Source organism: Taudactylus pleione, unplaced genomic scaffold, assembly GCF_031769625.1.
Source record: "Taudactylus pleione unplaced genomic scaffold, aTauple2 ptg001032l, whole genome shotgun sequence".
NCBI classification, from domain to species: domain Eukaryota; kingdom Metazoa; phylum Chordata; class Amphibia; order Anura; family Myobatrachidae; genus Taudactylus; species Taudactylus pleione.
The window spans coordinates 8,531,377-8,552,319 of NW_028285433.1; the positions used below are offsets into that span (position 1 = coordinate 8,531,377).

At 43.5% G+C, this 20,943-nt stretch overlaps 1 protein-coding gene across 1 annotated transcript in view; it reads left to right on the forward strand.

The window, feature by feature from the left end:
* The window catches only part of MUSK (muscle associated receptor tyrosine kinase), a 208,099-nt gene that overhangs the window by 40,735 nt on the left and 146,421 nt on the right, over positions 1-20,943 (forward strand). The window contains exons 3-5 of the mRNA XM_088461250.1: positions 7,631-7,782; positions 10,859-10,986; positions 19,416-19,557. Coding sequence (XP_088317376.1) covers positions 7,631-7,782; positions 10,859-10,986; positions 19,416-19,557 — 422 coding nt within the window. The remainder of the gene's footprint in view (positions 1-7,630; positions 7,783-10,858; positions 10,987-19,415; positions 19,558-20,943) is intronic.

Here is a 20,943-nt window from a genome sequence, read left to right on the forward strand (position 1 = left end):
ACTCTGCATTGTATTGCATTAGCAAATAACCACAGATCTGTCATGTATCATAATTTGAGTGATCCAGAAAATAATGAAGATTTAGGGGCATATATATCAAAGCTTGATGTGAGATAAAATTGTGAAATATATATCACCAACCAATCAGCTCCAAACTATCATTTCTTACTCACAGTCTGCAAAATGTAAGTTAGAAGCTGATTGGTTGGTGATATATATCTCACAATTGTATCTCACAAGTTTTGATACATATGCCCCTTAAAGTTTACTTGATTCTTTTCAATCCATTTTGCAAAGCTTAAAATAATTTAAGCAGACTATCCACAGTCCTCTGAATGAAAATGTAGAAAAAACAAATATTGGCTATAATGAAAAACCATTGGTTAAAAAAAATAAAAAAACTTGGGTGTAAAAAAAGATACTACAGTAGCTATGCAAAATAAAAAGAAGAGCATGAATAAATTTGCAGATCAATTTTAAGACATCTACAGTGACGGTTCTAGGGGCAGGCTAACAGGGCCGTCGCCCGGAGTTCCGGCCCCTAGATGGCACCACTGAGTCCCAGAGATAAATAAACAAGAGGAAAAAAAACAAAACCCAGAAAAAAAATAAAACCTGCGCCGGTCCCGCACCCCCCTTATAGCCGCCGCAGGGAGGCTCCATTTGCTGGGCGCCGCTGAGATTTGTTACCAGCGGGCACCCTGCTCCCTACCTGCAACGGCAGCCGAAAGCCGGAGCTCACTCCTAAGCTCCGGTTTCCGGCACAGAGTACTATGGGAGGGATGTCATGACGTCTTTCCCATAGATCCGAAGAGCCGGAGCTCACTCCTGGGCTCCGGCTACTGCAGAGAGCACTATGGATCTCCCATAGATAGAACCGCGGTCGGACCGGACCACAGCAAAAGCAGGAGCGGGGCTTAAGGTAAGTATTGTGTTTGTATTTTTTTTTTAGAAGCACCAGCTCTGGGGGCACGACTATAGGGGCATTACTACTGGGGGGATTACTATAGGGGGCACTACTATAGGGGGCATTACTACTGAAGGCATGACTATAGGGGGCATTACTGATGGGGGCATTACTACTGGGGGCATTACTAATGGGGGTACTAGTAATGGGGGCACTACTATAGGGGGCATTACTACTGGGGAGCATTACTAATGGGGGCATTACTACTGGGGATACTACTAATGGGGGCACTAGTAATGGGGGCATTACTAATGGGAGCATTACTACTGGGGAGCATCACTACTGGGGGCACTACTGTAGGGGGCATTACTACTGGGGGCACTGCATATAGCATAATGTGTTATACAGGTCATTACTGCGTGTGGCATAATGTGTTATAAAGGCCATTACTGCGCGTGGCATAATGTGTTATACAGGGCATTACTGCGCGTGTCATAACGTGTTATACAGGGCATTACTGCGTGTGGCATTATGTGTTGTACAGGGCATTACTGCGTGTGGCATAATGTGTTATACAGGGCATTACTGCATGTGGCATAATGTGTTATACAGGGCATTACTGCATGTGTCATAATGTGTTATAAAGGGCATTACTGCATGTGGCATAATGTGTTATACAGGGCATTACTATGTATTATAAAGGGCATTACTGTGTGTGGCATAATGTGATATAAAGGGCATTACTGCATGTGGCATAATGTGTTATAAAGGCCATTACTGCATGTGGCATAATGTGTTATAAAGGCCATTACTGCATGTGGCATAATGTGTTATACAGGGCATTACTGCGTGTGTCATAATGTGTTATACAGGGCATTACTGGGAGTGGCATAATGTGTTATACAGGGCATTACTGCGTGGAGCATAATGTGTTATACAGGGCATTACTGCATGTGGCATAATGTGTTATACAGGGAATTACTGCATGTGTCATAATGTGTTATAAAGGCCATTACTGCATGTGGCATAATGTGTTATACAGGGCATTACTATGTATTATAAAGGGCATTACTGCGTGTGGCAAAATGTGATCTAAAGGGCATTACTGCATGTGGCATAATGTGTTATAAAGGCCATTACTGCATGTGGCATAATGTGTTATACAGGGCATTACTGCGTGTGGCATAATGTGTTATACAGGGCATTACTGCATGTGGCATAATGTGTTATACAGGGAATTACTGCATGTGTCATAATGTGTTATAAAGGGCATTACTGCCTGTGGCATAATGTGTTATAAAGGCCATTACTGCATGTGGCATAATGTGTTATACAGGGCATTACTGCATGTGTCATAATGTGTTATAAAGGGCATTACTGCATGTGGCATAATGTGTTATACAGGGCATTACTATGTATTATAAAGGGCATTACTGTGTGTGGCATAATGTGATATAAAGGGCATTACTGCATGTGGCATAATGTGTTATAAAGGCCATTACTGCATGTGGCATAATGTGTTATAAAGGCCATTACTGCATGTGGCATAATGTGTTATACAGGGCATTACTGCGTGTGTCATAATGTGTTATACAGGGCATTACTGGGAGTGGCATAATGTGTTATACAGGGCATTACTGCGTGGAGCATAATGTGTTATACAGGGCATTACTGCATGTGGCATAATGTGTTATACAGGGAATTACTGCATGTGTCATAATGTGTTATAAAGGCCATTACTGCATGTGGCATAATGTGTTATACAGGGCATTACTATGTATTATAAAGGGCATTACTGCGTGTGGCAAAATGTGATCTAAAGGGCATTACTGCATGTGGCATAATGTGTTATAAAGGCCATTACTGCATGTGGCATAATGTGTTATACAGGGCATTACTGCGTGTGGCATAATGTGTTATACAGGGCATTACTGCATGTGGCATAATGTGTTATACAGGGAATTACTGCATGTGTCATAATGTGTTATAAAGGGCATTACTGCCTGTGGCATAATGTGTTATACAGGGCATTACTGCGTGTGGCACAATGTGTTATACAGGGCATTACTGTATGTGGCATAATGTGTTATACAGGGCATTACTGTGTGGGGCATAATGTGTTATACAGGGCATTACTGCATGTGGCATAATGTGTTATACAGGGAATTACTGCATGTGTCATAATGTGTTATAAAGGCCATTACTGCATGTGGCATAATGTGTTATACAGGGCATTACTATGTATTATAAAGGGCATTACTGTGTGTGGCATAATGTGATATAAAGGGCATTACTGCAAGTGGCATAATGTGTTATAAAGGCCATTACTGCATGTGGCATAATGTGTTATACAGGGCATTACTGCGTGTGGCATAATGTGATATAAAGGGCATTACTGCATGTGGCATAATGTGTTATAAAGGCCATTACTGTATGTGGCATAATGTGTTATACAGGGCATTACTGCGTGTGGCATAATGTGTTATACAGGGCATTACTGTGTGTGGCATAATGTGATATAAAGGCCATTACTGCATGTGGCATAATGTGTTATACAGGGCATTACTGCGTGTGGCATAATGTGTTATACAGGGCATTACTGCGTGTGGCATAATGTGTTATACAGGGCATTACTGCGTGTGGCATAATGTTTTAGACAGGCCATTACTGGGTGTGGCATAATGTGTTATAAAGGCCATTACTGTGTGTAGCATAATGTGTTATAAAGGCCATTACTATGTACTATAAAGGGCATTACTGTGTGTGGCATAATGTGATATAAAGGACATTACTGCATGTGGCATAATGTGTTATAAAGGCAATTACTGTGTGTTGCATAATGTGTTATAAAGGCCATTAGTATGTATTATAAAGGGCATTACTGTGTGTGGCATAATGTGATATAAAGGGCATTACTGCATGTGGCATAATGTGTTATAAAGGCCATTACTGTGTGTTGCATAATGTGTTATAAAGGCCATTACTGCGTGTGGAATAATGTGTTATAAAGGGCATTACTGCATGTGGCATAATGTGTTATTAAGGCCATTACTGTGTGTTGCATAATGTGTTATAAAGGCCATTACTATGTATTATAAAGGGTATTACTGCGTGTGGCATAATGTGTTATAAAGGGCATTACTGAATGTGGCATGTGTTATAAAGGCCATTACCGCTTGTGGCATAATGTGTTATAAAGGCCATTACTGTGTAAGACATACTGTGCAAGGCGCTTTACTGCGCATGGCATTTATTCGCCATGAGGGAGAGCTTGGGTGAAGACCAGCACCTCCATAAGTGCTGGGCATGCCCCACAGTGTGATGAATTGGGGGTGTTCCGCAAGGACATGCCCCTTTTCCGGAAGGGCGCGCAGAGGAACGCCATCCATGTTTTACTTTTTTTGGAGGTGGTGGCGCAACTGGGAAGTTTCGCCCTGAGCTCCACAATGTCTAGAACCGGCCCTGGAAATATACAGTACCTTATTGACATACAGATCTTTATTAAAGGGACAGTAAACACAAAGTCAAAAATCAAAACCTATTCCCAAAACGACTTACTTGGGGTTCAGCTTTCATGTACTGTAATCCAGAGCTTGTGAAATGCTTCTGCTTGCAGTTTGTTGTTGGTGGACTGCATGCAGTGGCGTCATGAGGAGGGTGCGGGATGCACCCGGGTGTCACCCTCTGAGGGGGTGACACCAAAATGGCCGCTCCTCTGCAGTGACAGGAGCCTGGTGCTGCAGTGTGACATTTTCCTGCAGCACCTGGCTCCTCTCATAGAAGAGGAGCCGACAGTGCAGACTGCCCAGTCTCTGGGGGCAGCCCAGCATATCCGGCGATGCTAGGCTTCGCCCGGAGTGATGTTATCCAGAACCCCCGCTAGGTCACGTCCCTTTATTTAGGCCACGCCCCTTTTTCACATACCAGGTTGGTGTCACCAGACCCAGTGACTCCTCTGACTGCGTGCTGTCTGACTGAACATGCACCCACTGCAGTTTGGGTGTTTCTGCTACTGGGGATATCACAATGTACTTGTGTTACAATGTACACTGTTGCCCATTAGTTATTCCATGTCAACACCATTTACGCTGCAATTAGGCTCCACTGTAGCTGTCAGGCCAATGGTAATTCCACACAGTCAGCTCATTTATCCAAAATTATTATTTGTGATTTTAAGGGGACAGTAACAAAACCTGTTTCACATATTATCATAGTAAAGGAGTTGATGTAAACAGATTCCATCATTTTAGAAAATGAAAGCAAAATATAATTATTTGCTGTTTCAGCGGGATAGTTCCAACTTGTGGTGACTGCCCCACTGTCCTGCAATTGTCTTAATCTGCAAAGGGGATTGGGAGATATTCCCCCATGACCTAGTATGCCACGGTCATGCCCCCTGTGTCCATTCTATGCTCCCAAATATTGGGATATATGCTATGGGCAGCACTAATATTTCTACACCCCTAATTGTTGGCTACTTTACTAAATAATTAGCACCTACAGTATATGCTGGGACTACAATACGTATAGGAGTCCTGCATATGGCTTTATTACCTGCATCTCATAATGATCACAAAAGGGGCTTGTAATAGGAATCATTGATCCATATAATAAACAGTATCCATGGACATTTCTTACTTTACATTTTTAAGCCATTATCAATCCATTGTCTATCCATTATCTATCCATTATCCATCCATTATCTATCCATTATCCATCCATTGATCAATGAACCTCTGTTTGTGCTTTATTCCGAAAAGGGTAAACGGAGCACAATTAGACCACAAGCAATTAAAATACCATGTGTAAGAGCAATTGGAAGCACAGACAACCTTTAATACAATTATAGTATATACAAATGATTTAATGGGTGCTGTTACTTAATCTCCCTGTTACTGTGGTGCAGTGTAAATTTTTTGCAATATGCCAATTATAATACAATTATAATTTGTCATTATTGCTATGACATTAACAAATTTCAAAATATTTTTAAGTAATATAATACACTGTTGTAACATCCGGGAGACTCATGAATCTTGGGTGCCTCTCCCAGATGCCCGGAAAAGTAAGTAGGACTCCCAGGGGTCTTCTGCGACTGCCGCCCACTTCCCAATCGAAGTGGGCGGTCCAGGTGAATTGGTAATGTGAATCACACTGGGGCGATGTATCAAAGCTTGGAGAGAGATAAAGTGGAGAGAGATAAAGTACCAACCAATCAACTTCTAACTGTAAATTTACAGGCTGTGGGGTCTATTTACTAAGCAGTGTTAGGAGCTGATTGGCTGGTACCTTATCTCCTTTCACTTTGTCTGCTATATGCTATTTTTCAATAAAAATTACATTCTCAGTATTATCATTAAGGGGCCTATTTGTCAAGCTTTGTAGTTAGAAAATTATGTATAAACTGCAGTTTCTGCATAATTATATGAATTGTTAATATGTACTAATAGCACAATGCAAGACATTTCACAGATCTGACTCCTATGTACCAAACTCCGAAAAAGGAAGCAAAGATGTTTAGAGTTTGTTCCCGTTAGTTTATACCATCTTCGGATGATGTAAACTGCTTTAAGCCAATGGAGGCTTACAAGCAGGAGAGAGAACTTCCGATTTCTCCCCACAGCCTCTGAGCGAACGTGAAAGACCTCTACAATATACCGGGGATATAACTCACAGGGACACTGCAAGTATCCCTTAGTACATAGCGGGATATTTTCATTAAAAATGAAAATATCTGCCACGATACAGATACTTAATAATTGCAACATTTCCGAGATTATTAATATATTGGCCCATTGGACTTTTCTGAATTTGAATCAGAGAAGTAATGTGTACTACATTCTGAATAGATAAAGCTATAATTTTCTGTGCAAAGCTAATAATAATAATAAATTATGTAGCACTGCCTTGTTTACTAGGAGTGTTAGGATAGTATTAGGATAAAAGCTAAGAGTGCATTTCACTTCTTCCCCATAGTACATTTTAGAGGCTTTTCCTAGAATGGAAAAAAGAATTTAAATAAGTTCATCAAACAATTTTTTGGCAGTTGTCAGCACGTAGATGTGTTTCCAATGAGTTTATCTAAATTGTGCTTGCACAGGACAGCTGAGCATAACATTTTCCGTTTGCTCACCTTCTACTTGTCTAAACAGTCGAATAGAAGTGTCCATATCACTAGGAGCTGAGGGATGTGTATAACTGTAAAGAGGTCTCATTCTATTTTGCTGCCTCCCAACATGATATACAGGCCGATCAAGCATCACATGTGTGCTAGTGAAACCTTCTAATAATGCAGCTAACTAAACAGATGAAATTAAAATAAAGCCTGGTACACCAAAGGGAAATTTTAAAGATGCAGTTATTACTCTCATCTCCCTTTAATAGGGGTCTTGTGACACCATGGCAAATGACACCATAACTGTGCCTTTAGTCATTTTCTTACTATAGTATATACCCATTAAGTGATTTATGGTACTAAGCGCTGCAGTATACACATTTTTTGTCCTTATAGCCATAATTCAAACATGAAAATTTCCGTTTTGGGTTTCGTTGTAATTATTGTTCTTATTGTACTTTTTAAAGATCATGATATGGAATTAATAAATTACCGGAAACTGCCATTTAATGTAATCAATAGACAAATCCACACAGTTTCTTAATTGACATGAATGCAGTAACCATGCAAACTTGCTGAAACCAGTATAATGAACAATGTATCTACAGGCTGTTTGACACACGTTACAGCATTCGAGAAAATGGCCAGCTCCTAACCATTCTCAGCGTAGAAGAAGGTGATGATGGTGTGTACTGCTGCTGGGCTAAGAATGGAGTGGGAGATCCTGCTGAAAGCTGTGGGGCTTTGCAAGTGAAAATGAGTAAGTGTCAATGATAATAAAATATAAGTCCAGCTTGTGCCAGCCATTGTTCAATCCTCAAAACCCAAAACAATCAAAAATAGATTCAGCTTTACAAATCAAGCAAAAAGAATGTTAAAGTTTAATGTGTTGGTTTAACAAGGAACTCAGCCGAGTTAGATGAATGTAAACACGAATAAGCAAAATAAAGGAATAATGTTAAAGCTTACAGCTGAGCAAAGGCATTTAATTTTTTACATAGCACAAATAGGGCTCAATCCAATTAGGTGTTAGGAGATCCTCGAACATGCGAGTAAGTGCAGCTGTATGGTAAGAAAATTCTTGGTACCTCTGGACTTAAACATTTCCGTTCCCAGACCCATAGAGCTGCGAATAAAACTGCGAGTCATGGGTGACATTGGGCCGGAAGAGGAGTGAATTGTTGTGACGACGTTACTAAGCCGTTCCAACGACAATTTGCCTCCTTCGCACCTAATTGGATGGATCCCATAGTCTGATCATTTACTAGAGATGCACAAATTAGACAAATTAGATCAATAACAAACAAAGAAAAGGAGCACAGATGTTATACACCGTGTTGCATACCATATGGCTTTTAGAAGTTATTCTCAGTGCAAGCAGATATAAATAAAACACATATGTATCCTATAATGCAAACTACTGCATTTCTTAATCATACAAAATTTTGGACATAAATATACAATAAGCCATATCAATATATTAAAATGATCTAAAATACATATCAAAAGTGCCTCCTGGTTAAAACTATTTTTTTGTGTCCAATGTTAGAAATTAACATTTTAAAAAACAAACAATTTTGATAGTTTCTACAGCTGTTGGAGTCTCAATCATCTGGCACATGTTCTTTGATTAGTATGTTAATAATTTTCACTCTCACATTAAAATAAGTCAATCTTTCCTAATACAATCCTACAGTATATTGGACTTCTGAATGTCAATGTCAATAAGTAGTTTTAGGAATATATGGTCTGATTCAGTGCAGATCGCAATTGCGATCGCAGCTGCGAGTTTGAATGGAACGCAGCTGCTAAAATATGCTAATGCTTGCCAAAGCTCAGCCAGCATAAAGACGACCACTGCTGCATTCTCATGTTCGTCCACTGTTGCTTTTCTGCATAAACATTGGTACCATCGCCGCACATCGACCACTCAAGCAGTATTACAACAGGTCTGACCTGCCACAAACACTGCAAGTCTCCTCACATGCAGAGGGCTCTCATACTGCAATCGCAGTGGCTAATTTATACAAGCCCAAGCAACGGCGTTCAATTAGACAGACACACCTGCGTTTTTCCGACCACTCCCCCGTCACTGCCCCAAACACTGACAACCTGTCACTCACTTTGTGATGGATTCCTCTGTGCGGACGTAATTGCAGTGCGGTTTATACGCATGTGCAATGGCAAACAATCGCTCGATCTGCGTACATAGTTGCACTTGCGATCAGTACTGAATTCAGGCCCAGAGTGCACTTAATGATAGCAGTATGGTTCCTCTGCAAGCTCCTCTTACTAGCTCAGTGTTCTACTCAATATTACAACATAAAAATGAATGGATCCGGTCAGTATCCCGGCATATGGGATGCTGGCGATTAGAATACCAGCACAGTAATCCAGACGCTGGCATCCCAAACGTAAGTACCGGGGTTAGGGTAGGGTTAGCGTTAGGGGTTAGGGTGAGACACTAGTGGGGAGGTTATGTTTAGGCACTAAGCAGGGAGGGTTAGGTTTAGGGTGCAGGAAGGGAGAGGTTAGGTTGAGGCACTAGGGGACGAAGTTAGGGTTAGGCAACGGGGAGGGATGCCGGTGTCAGGACCCGAGTGCCGGCATCCCATACCCAACCCATATGTTTTGGATGCCATTGACTTAATTATTTTCAATAATTACTCTTTGTATGATTCTGTTTATTATTTATAGACCCATAGTACAGTGATGGGTGCCAGGTTCACTCTAGGTTTTGCAACGTAATATATGGGTTAAATTGAGGAAGAGTATAATTAGAATGGACCCTATGGAGAATACCTTGTGCTCTTTGATAGCTATTGATCAGATATTTCTCAAACTCAACGCTGGAAACAGTTGGGATACTTACTAACCCAGCAACATAGGCACCCTGCAAGCCAAATTCAGGTGCCACACAAATTGGAATGTGGATGGTTCTCGCGGATATGTGCAGTAAGCTGAAATCCGCCAGAACCACCCACATTCCAACTTGTGTCTGGCTCAGAATCAGACTGATTAAATCTCCTCCTCTGATCTCAGATGAGCTGCTGTCACTGTCTAACCTCCTTGTTTTGTGCAGAGAAAGTCATTCATGTTATATGGAGCAGGTAATGTGATGTTCCGGCTAAGAATAAGAACAACTTATGCTCTTTATTAATACCCACTGCATTTCATCCTCTACACTACTCTTATATAACATGAAATGAGTACTTAAGGTAAGCTAGTTAGGTCATAAAACAGAACTTGGAGGTACTGTAGATTTACTAAATTTGGTGTCTATTCATAATGAAAGAAATTGTCGACTGCACATGCCAAAAAGTAGACCGATAGAGTTGACTACTGCTTACAGAGTAATCCATCTGTTGGCGGACCACACTATCCGTGGAATGGGCATTTCTGGGTGTTACTTGGGCGGCAATCAGGTGATCGCACAGAACTGATCCATCTCATGGGCTCATTCTTTGTGTGTGGATGGAGATGGGATGTCTGTTTCTTTTGCATCCAACATGGGGTTGGTGTAATTCTTGATACTAATGAACCTGAACCGTTAGTGTGCCTTCAGGACCGAGTTTGGTGTAATATTCCCACATTAGCATAATTTAGTAAGCAGGCTGCCACAATCAGACAGAAAGGTGACAGCCGATGACTCTGAAACAGCCCATTATTTTTACTTAGAGGGTTGCACAGGTGGCCCCTGATGTACCTCATCTTGCCCATTCCTGATGTTATTGCTATGACTGTTATTACACAATCCTGGAAACTACATATGATAATGAGAACTTTGGAAAGAAATTTAGTGAAATATTTTTTGTATGTCTTTTACATATTTTTAGAACCAAAAATCACTCGTCCACCAATGGATTTAAAGATTATAGAAGGAGTAAAAGCTGTCCTACCTTGCAATACTTTAGGAAACCCAAAGCCCTTTGTTTCCTGGATGAAAGGAGAGAATGCTGTCAAGGTAAGAAGCCCAAAAGATCAAGAGGTCTATGCACTAAACATTGGCGAGAGATAAAGTACCAACCAATCAGCTCCTAACTGTCAGCTCACAGACTGTTTGAAAAATTACAGCTAGGAGCTGGAGCTGATTGGTTGGTACTTTATCTCCCTCTACGGCTTAGTACATAGGGGTCCAAGTTTGAAAACAATAAATAATAGAATTATATACAGTATGTATATATGTATATTATATATATATATATATATATATATATAGTATATATACACATACACACACAAATCCAGTAAACCCGGCACTCCTTGCTTGAAGCTAGATAACTGCTCCAGATACAGTGAATGGATGAGAGGCGACACTCTCAAGACCTCTTCAAACACCAATGTTTATTTGTAATCCAAAATAAATATATATAAAGAGAGAGAGAGAGAGAGAGAGAGAGAGAGAGAGAGAGAATATATATCTATGAATGAATACTGGATGGCACTCTGGAATTAATGTAAATAAATTCACGTGATGTCTTGATAATAGAGGGAGAGCCTCTGAAACGCTGATAATCCACACGAGAGTTGTTTGTTTTATTTACACTAATTCCGGAGTGCCATCCAGTATTCTTTCTCTATGTAGTAGCTGCCAGTGCAGCAGGAAGGTCTCTCTCTCTCTCTCTCTCTCTCTCTCCCCCTCTCCATCATGCTTATATGCAAAATTTGCCTTGAATTCTGTAAACACGCCTGTTGTAATTAGTGGGACAATGTTATTCTTCTGTGTGGATACATTTTCATTGAAAAGTGCAAACAAAGATTGTTGCCATGGAAATTGTTCATCATTTATATGAGAACAGCTACTGTGAGCCAAACTGCATAGATATTAGATCTTTACAGGGGCGTATCTATAATGGGTGCTGGGTGTGTGAAGAACACGGGCCCCTGGGTCCAGGGGAGTCCCGCACAGCACACCCTGCACCCATAGTATTACTAACCTCTCCGGAGCCGGCGTGGGGCTCCGGCACTGTAAAAATGACTGGAAAATGGCCGCTGCGGCCGTTCTCCCATCGTTTGCGCAGTACAGAGAAAATGGCCGCTACTGCCATTTTCCCAGTGACCAGCGCATACTCTATAGACTCTGGGCACACTCTAGTGCCCAGAGTCTATAACTCCGCTGCTGGCCGCGCACAGATCAGTGCGCTGCCGGCCGCCGGACAAAGAGGAGTCGGCCCATGTTGGAGACTGCACACGTGCCCCCTCCTCTCTAGAAATACACCTGGATAATTAATAGGTTGTAATTAAAAATAAAAAGATACAAAACGTTCCAACAAGAGGCTATGCAAATCTTAAAGCTGACCAAATACCACAGAAATACTTGGAATCAGGGGTGTATCTATAATGTGTGGAAGGTGTGCGGTACTCACGGGCCCCGCAAAACACACCCTGCACTTATGTTATCTGAAACGTACCTCCCCAAGGTCCCACGTCGGTTCTCTCAGCGCTGCTTAAAACGCCGGATAATGGCCGTCGTGTCAATTTTTCCGGCGCATTAAACCTAGTGCCCAGAGTCTACTGATTCTGCGGTGGCCGGCCAACCGCCTCAATTGGCCGCCAGCCGCCGGAGTGAGAGGAGGGGGCCTGTGACGGGGGATGCACACGGGCCCCCTCCTCTCTAAAGACGCCCCTGCTTGGAAAAACACGTCATGCATGATACAGTAAATATTACTCCATAAAATCATTATGCTGAGTACTAGTCATGGTAGCAACACTGTGTTTCTCAGAGGCTATTTCAGTCAAAAATCCTGTTTATAGTATTTGGAGTAATTCCAGTAAATTTTGGTACATAGTATAATGATTATAATTATTCCAATCATGTTTTACTGGAGTTATGTTTTAAATAGTCCTAATGTATATCATTATATACAACAGAGCCGTCACTAGTCATTTTGGTGTCCTGTGCCAGTAAGTGCTTTGGTGCCCCCCCGCCCATCATAAAAAGGGACACTGCGTGCCGCCAGTGCATGGGCCAAAATGGGGCATGGTCTCGTAGGAAAAGGGCATGGCCACACTATATCACCCCCAATTCATATTATGCCACAAGTAGTGCCTCTTAGTCACATTAGCACCATACTTGCCTACCCTCCCGATTTGGTCGGGAGCCTCACGAAAATCGGGAAGGCAGGTAAGTCTCCCAGCTGCCGCCGACCCCTCCAGTCCCACTGCAATTACTTGTAAGACACCGGCAGCCAAGGGAGGCGGTGACGCGATTCGCGTCATTTTGGCACCGCCCCCTGCTTCACACTGCCTGTAATATCTGCAGTGTATAGCGGAGGTGGGGCCAAAATGACGCGCTTGCGTGGCTCCGCCCCCCACCTCGCCCGCAAAAACTTGTCATCTGGCTGGTCCTGTCCCTGTTTGCAGGTACCGCCCCCCCAGTAATGCCGATCTGGCTGATCCCTCCCGGAAGGGGCAGCCAGATAGTCAGCAAGTATGATTAGCACCCTCATATTACCCCCCAGTACACATAATACCACCATATAACCCTCCAGTACACACAGTGCCCCCATATTATCCCCCAATACACACAGTCCTCCTTGGTACCTGTGTTTTTATTCTTTCCTCCTGTTAAAACAGCTGTGACTCAGTCAAGAAGCTGGTCCTCAGGAAGTGGAAGGCTGATATTTGCAGCCCACTGTGATATGCCCTGATATATGTAGTGTGGGGCCCTCTGCCCTGTACTGGCTGGATCATTTGTATTCATATGTAAGCAGCACAGGCTTATTACACCCACGCCGCGTGGCCACCATGGAGGAGGAGGAGCATATCCCGCAGCACAGCACTTTAGCAGAGCTGCATTCATTGTGAGAAAGGTAGGGGGCGGGGCCATGCGCGATGGCCATAGAGCTGAGCTGCACCGTGCTGGTGCCGTCAGTCATGATCTCCTTTTTGTATCGACTTTGTGATTGCTTGACTCCCTGCATTGTATAACGAAGATACTGAAGTCCTATTTCTTCAATGCCCTCAATCTTTCACTTATTCCAGCACCAACCAAAAACCTCACTGCAAGAAATCCTGCCTGCTTCCACAAATTCATCTATGCATTTTCTTTCATCCTGTGAATAAATTTATACTACCAGTCAAAAGTTTTAGAACACCCTCACAAACCTACCAACTGTAGAATGTTGGTGAGACTGTCCCGCTTTTCAAGGTCTGTCCCACTTGCAGGCCAGAGTGTACTGTGGGGTGAAGGAGGTATGGGGGGAGCAATGTCACTGCTGCTTTGCTATGTAGGGCAGCGGGTGAATAGATGTTCACAGCATCTGTTCACAGTCCAGGGAGAGGAGTGCTGGGCCCGCCCCCAGAATGATGAAAATGAGGAAGTGCTACAAGGCCACTCCCCCCTCCGAGAAGCTAAGCCCCCTTTCATGCCAAAGGAGCGTTAGGAGTCCCAAATTCATTGTACAAGATATTGGGAGGTATGCTCTAAGTTTTCCAGTTTTTATTGATGTTAAGCTGTTCTGCAGCATGACAAAGAGACTTGCTTGGGCCATGAAGTACCGCCAGTGAAGTACTGAAGACTGAAAGAAGGCCCATCAAAATGTTTAATCTTTGGTTCATCACCCAGGGTTTTTGTATGCCGATGAGCAACAACAGTAAAGTTCCTCAGTGTGGGGGGTCTATTTACTAAGACGTCACTTCCTTGTGTGTTTAAGCATACTATTTAGAAAGTCAATGCTTTTAAAAGCAGAACACCCCATGATTGCTATTTAAAGCAAGCAAATAAACCCCTGTGACATCAACTGCCAAACATGGAGGAGTAAGGGTGTTGGTCAGAGCCGTAACTAGACTTTTTGGTGACCTGTGCCAGAAAGAGCATTGGCACCCCCCTCATTTTTCAAAGTGACATAATGCACCCAAAAAAGGGGAATTACCTCATGGGGAAGGGCCAGGGAAGAGATAGGGGAGGCCAGGAGATGCTGGGGATGAAATAAGTGGAAGTTACATGCAAGAATAATAAACTGAAATTTTAAAGGCCCAAACAGCACCCCCTGCCCTGTGCTGCCCTGTGCGATGGCACCGGCCGCACTACCCTAGCTACAGCCCTGGTGTTGGTCTGTGCTGACACTGAGGGCCTGATTCAGAGGCGCTCGCAAAAAGGCGCTGGTTTTTTTAGGAACGGTATAGGGCAGGGAATGCTGAACCTGGGGTGCGCGCAATTGGTAATGAGTGCATATGTATCGTATAGACTGAACAACACAACAGAACTCATGATCAACACAGAAAGGGGCTCAGGTTTTACTTATGTCTTAACAAAGTAAAGTTCTTATAGGCAGCATTAAGAAAATTTACCAGATTAAAGAAACCCCTTATTGGGAGGGGGTGGGGTGGTTCTGATACTAAGAGATCACATACAGAATATACAGAGCTATTTGAGCTTCTTTGTAGGAACCATTTACACATGGTGATAGAGAATAGAGGTGGTGACCAGCCCCAGCACTGCAGCATGTCACTGCTAGATATATACACAAAGAGAGGAGGCCCAGCACTGTATGAGGGTATCAGGTTATGGACATCAGGCCAAGCTGAGTTACCAACAATGTGTGAACTACACACTGCAGCTTACGTTACATCACAGCAGGATGATGGTGGTGGGAGTAGTAGTGACAAGCACCGTGGAAGGAGTTAGGGCCCCTGTGGCCCCATGAATCTTACCTGTAGCCGCCCAGTACTTGTCATCCTTGTGCAGCATGTGGAACAGAATAGCCTGGTGCAGCTCGTTCATCTTCTTCTGGGCCGTCTCCCTCTCAGAGCAGATGATCATGCTTGCCCACGGTGAAGCAGGATGTGTGTGATGTGACTAAGCGGTGAGAGGGGTTGTGAGGCCACTCCTGATTGGCTGCCGTTCCGCTTGCGGCCGGCGCCATATTTGAAATCAAAACACCAGGCTCAAATTCACACCTTGTCATCAGGTCCCCCTCTCTCTCCGGGCCCAGGACTTTAGACCCGACAGTGCCCCCCCTGATGGAGGCCCTGCCTGGCTCTGCTAACAGAGTTGACTTGGTCTAAGGAACACTTTCATTTTATGGTTCAGCTAATACTAAGCTAACACCACTTCAGTCCATCTTGAATCTGACTGCTTGACTGTCTTGTAATAGCAACTGGTGTGTTTTTTAAAAACATTACAGCTAAACTACAGAAGGGCTGCGTGGATCCAAAGCAAATGGGTACAAATCAGAGACAATATAATGTTTGATTTTGTATACATCTTACATCTCTATCTAATGCTCATAACAATAAATTATTGGAATGTATTAGCATGCATAGCTTGTTTGGCAATTCATAGACCTAACAAGCAATATGAGGCTTGCCTGGGAATTAGAATCTGGAAACTGATACAATATTTTTATACGTTTTACATATTTACACTTTGCAAACTCAGAAAAAGATATTGTACCTGTCTAAGGGCTACAATAATGCTAGGTACACACTGGACAATACAGTATATTGTTTGTACAGCCGATGACCGATATATATAGCCCCAACCATCTAGCAGTGTGTACACACAATACGGGGGGAATTCAATTAGACGCTAAAAGCACAATTTGCGTGTTTCGGTGCAATATTTTTGCGTCTTTTGTATATATACGCGCTCCCATTTTTCGCACTATCCAATTACAAAAGACAAAAAAACGCATTTGCATGAAAATTGTTCTTGGCGTAACCAGCAAAAAGTACTGGTGAAATTGGAGAAATCTGTCTGTATCCTTTAAAATAGGTACTTACTTTAGAAGTGTATTAGTGGCTCTAATAAAAGTATTTGGGGTTCTTAAATTGTGTCTAATGACTGTTATATGCATATGTGCATAAGGGTGGAAAAATGATAAAAAGCTATTTTTTGGTACAAAATTAATACTGCAGTTAAATTAGGGGCACATTAGGGGTACATTAGGGGTACATTAAAATGGGTGCAAGTATATTTTTGAGTCAAAAAAGTGCACTTTTAAAAATTGTTAAAAATACACCAGGTGCAGACACCTGCAATGTTTAAAATACATGTCCCATCCATACTGCCCCCCAAAATACCTGACCCACTACTTTACACCCATTTTCCACTACTTTTAATTTTTTCACCCCAAAATTGACATGTCATTATACGGCCAAATTAAGCTACAGATGTGTCCATATACATCTATCCTCCAAGTACAAGTCGTGTTACACATAACAAGTGAGAGCCATGTGACTCTGTAGCGCAAAGCGTATTTTCATGTGACTTTTTACCTTCAAATGCGTCTAATTCGCACAATGATGCAAATAGGATGCACAAGCAGCTTCTGCTGATTAAAATGATATGTGACATGTCTATATTCCGTGCGCAACTGCGGGTGTATCTGCATGTGAAATGCTACGTTACAGTGTCAGCGGCTATGACACTGTAACATAGTGTTTCACATGCAGATAAACCAGCAGTTGCACATAGAATATAGGCATGCTGCATATCATTATAATCAGCAGAAGCTGCTTGTCCTTTTCGCATCAATGTTCGAATAATGCGCATTTGAAGGTAAAAGATTGCACGAAAAGACTCTCTGCACTGCCGAGTCACGCCAAGACATGGGGCAAATAGAAGGGCTGTTTGACTTGCACAGAGGCTAGATGTTTGAGGACACATCTATAATTTAAAAATTATTTTGACCTAATTTGTTTATTAGGGGGGTGTCCAAAAGGTTCTGAACCAAGGACCTGATTCAGGGGCGGATGCTAAGAAGCGTTCGCTCGTAGCTGGCTGATTTGTTGCATTCTGCGCATACCTATTATTTTGCATATTTTTGCTCAAAGCGCCTGCGAACGCTTCTTATAGCATCCGGGTATGAATCAGGTTATCCCCACATTTTTAGCCAAAAATAGGTATTTTGCACCACTTTTCAACAGCTCTGAGATGGTGAAAACAGTTTGCCAGTTTTTGTCTATGGAGAATTTGCACGTGCGAAAACTTCAATAATAGGATTGCATGATACGCTTTTTTGTGCAAAAACATTTCGCCAAAATGTAGCTTTTCATGGCTAATTGAATCCGGCCCTATATCTGTGAACGATGTTTTTCACAGGTATATCGCATCGGCCGTGCTGCATGGCAGATGCAGGGACGTATTTATAATAGGTGCAGGGCCCCTGGGTCCAGGGGGGGCCTGCACCGCACACCCTGCACCCATACTTTTTTTATGTACTTACCTCCTTGATGTCCCACAGAGTAGCGCTACAGAAAATGGCAAGAATATGGCCCCCGCGGCCATTCTCCCGGCGATTTGCGCATACACAGTAGGAAATCATCAGGAAAATGGCTGCCGCGCCATTTTCCCGGTGATCTGCGCATACGCAGTAGACTTCGGGCACACTCTAGTGCCCGGAGTCTACCGCTGCTGTCAGTTTTGCTGACGGCAGCCGGGGAGAGAGTGGGCCCTCGGAGGGTTAGTGAACATGGGTCCCCTTCTCTCTTAATCCGCCCCTGGACAGATGTGATATATTGTGCAGATATATCATTTAAATCTGCTTTTGTTCGCCTGACCCATATGCCGGTCATGGGAACTAGAGAAAATTACATCACAACTAGTTCTTCTGGCCAGACATAGGACCTCATTCAGAGTCTATTGCTAGATGCGATCGCTCGCCCCCAGCATATGCAAATTTGTCAAAGTGACGCCACGGGAAGCTCGCTCCCAAAAGGCATAAGCACTCCCACCATGTATTAGCGAGCGGCCAGCGTACGCCCAATCGCACAGGCAGAGCCGCCCACCAGCACATGTCATCTCCAGGAAGTGTATTAAAACATTGGTACATCGAGGACAATCGAAGCGATCGCAGCGCTTGTGGTTGCCTTACCCTACCGCAAGCACTGCGAGGACTTCAGTGTAAAAAACAGGCATGTGATGTGTACTATGATGCTGCGTGTTAATTATGCACGCCTCTAAAACAGCGTTGAAACACTCAGGCACGCCTGTGTTCGCACCTCCACTCCCCCGTTATTAGTATCCTGCCCCTGTTACCACCCACAAACGGCCTCTCCTATCACTCATTTCACTGGGCTGTCTTTGCTGGGCAAGCGAGCGGCCTGCGATCGCACAGAGTAGTTCACGCACGCACAGAACGAAGCTTGCGCATGCGCGTACGCAAACCATTGGGCTGCTTGCGAGCGCACATCGCTAGCGAGAGACTCTGAATGAGGTCCATATTGTGCATCCGATTGGTAAGTGTGAATTGCACAATATAATTTGTGCATAGCCTTACCAAATCGTGAGATCGGTTGGCCAGCTGATCAGTTGTTCCTGTGTGCACCCCACATTAGATAGTAAGTTTTTTAATGTAATGTGATATTTGTGTGAATTAGAATCAGTGATAATGGAATTGTCTATGCTGATATCTTAAAATGTATTGTTGCTCTTTTGTATGTCTGCAGGAAAATGCTCGGATCTCCATTTTAGATTCTGGGAGCCTGAGAATTCAGAAAATACAAAGAGAAGATATAGGTCAGTACCGCTGTGTAGCCAAGAACAGCCTCGGCACAGCAATTTCCAAACCTGCAATGCTGGAAGTGGAAGGTAAGTCATGGTTTATCATGAATGCTATTTAGCTATGGAGTGGAAAAAGGTACATATAGCGTTATGTAAAAAAGGAATTAACTCTTGGGTGGAGGCTGGCTAGATGAATCTATATTGAAATATAATGTTCCTGATATCTGTCTGACTATGTTCGGACCAATAGTTCTATAGTGGTAAAAGTGAGAGTGTCACGATCCGGTGCAAGTGTACCTCTGTGGAGGACGGTGAGCCGGGGGGGTTCAGGTGACTAGGGAAGCGACTGAACTAGGGGTCTCATTTATACCCGCTCGCGAGCGCAGGACGCTCGCAAGCGGGTCGATGGTACCCAAATGCGCATGCGCACGACGGAGGGAGCTCCGTCGTGCGCATGGGCGAGACCCGGATAGCGACAGCCAAGCTGTCGCTCCAGGTCTCGCACCAAAGGGGGCGTGCTGTCGATGGTGATTGACAGCACGCCCCCTTTGGTGGGCGTGCCAGGGGCGTGGCTGCCAGACGGAGGCGTTCCCATGAGAACGCCTACCGTCTGGGGCCGGCCTCACTGACATCACTAGTGATGCCAGTGGGAGTGATTTTGGCTCTGATAGAGCCAAAATCACTCCAGGGCTTGCGGCAGCGAGACCCTACCGCAGGGTCTCATCGCAATTCCGATGGTCGCGATGGTCTTGACCATTGCGACCATCATCATGGACGCTCGCATAAGCTGTGGGTGGTAGCCCACAGCTATGCGAGCATCCAAAATGCCGCTCCAAATTTAAATAGGACGGCCCTGATTCAGATCGAGCGCTCTGGTCAGATTGTCCAGCTCTGAATCAGGGCCACGTCTCCTAGTTGCAGCCGAACCCAAGTTTGGCTAGACCTGCCCAGAGGTCCAACTCACTTGGTGGTTTTCTCCACTGATGCCTCCAATTGGGATTTGGTTTTCGCCGCACCAAGTGAGCAGGTCGCGGCCCTCTGGACAGGTACCTGGGAATGGCAGAAGACCGGAAACTATATAAAATTAAGTAACTGCTAGAACACTGGAGGTGAACTGAATGCTGAATATTGGAACACTGTTAGAGATCCTAATCACAGGCTTGCTAGAGAGTACTGGGAATACTAGAAATGCAGGTGCTGATTTGCACAGACAAACACAGAGCAGAGTGGACACAAGCATATACTGGGCATGCTTAGAGATGCAGCTGGGAGCTAATTAGTAATAGCAGGTAATCTGACATCTCAGTGACACAGAGAAACTGAAACAGAACTAGCAGCACATTACAAGACACACAGGAATAGAACATAAAATACAGGAGTACTGGGAGAGAACTAAGGGCCTGATTCAGACTTGGGAATAGAGAGAGATATCTCTCTCAACTAATCATCTTGGTGAAACCATGCTGCACTGCA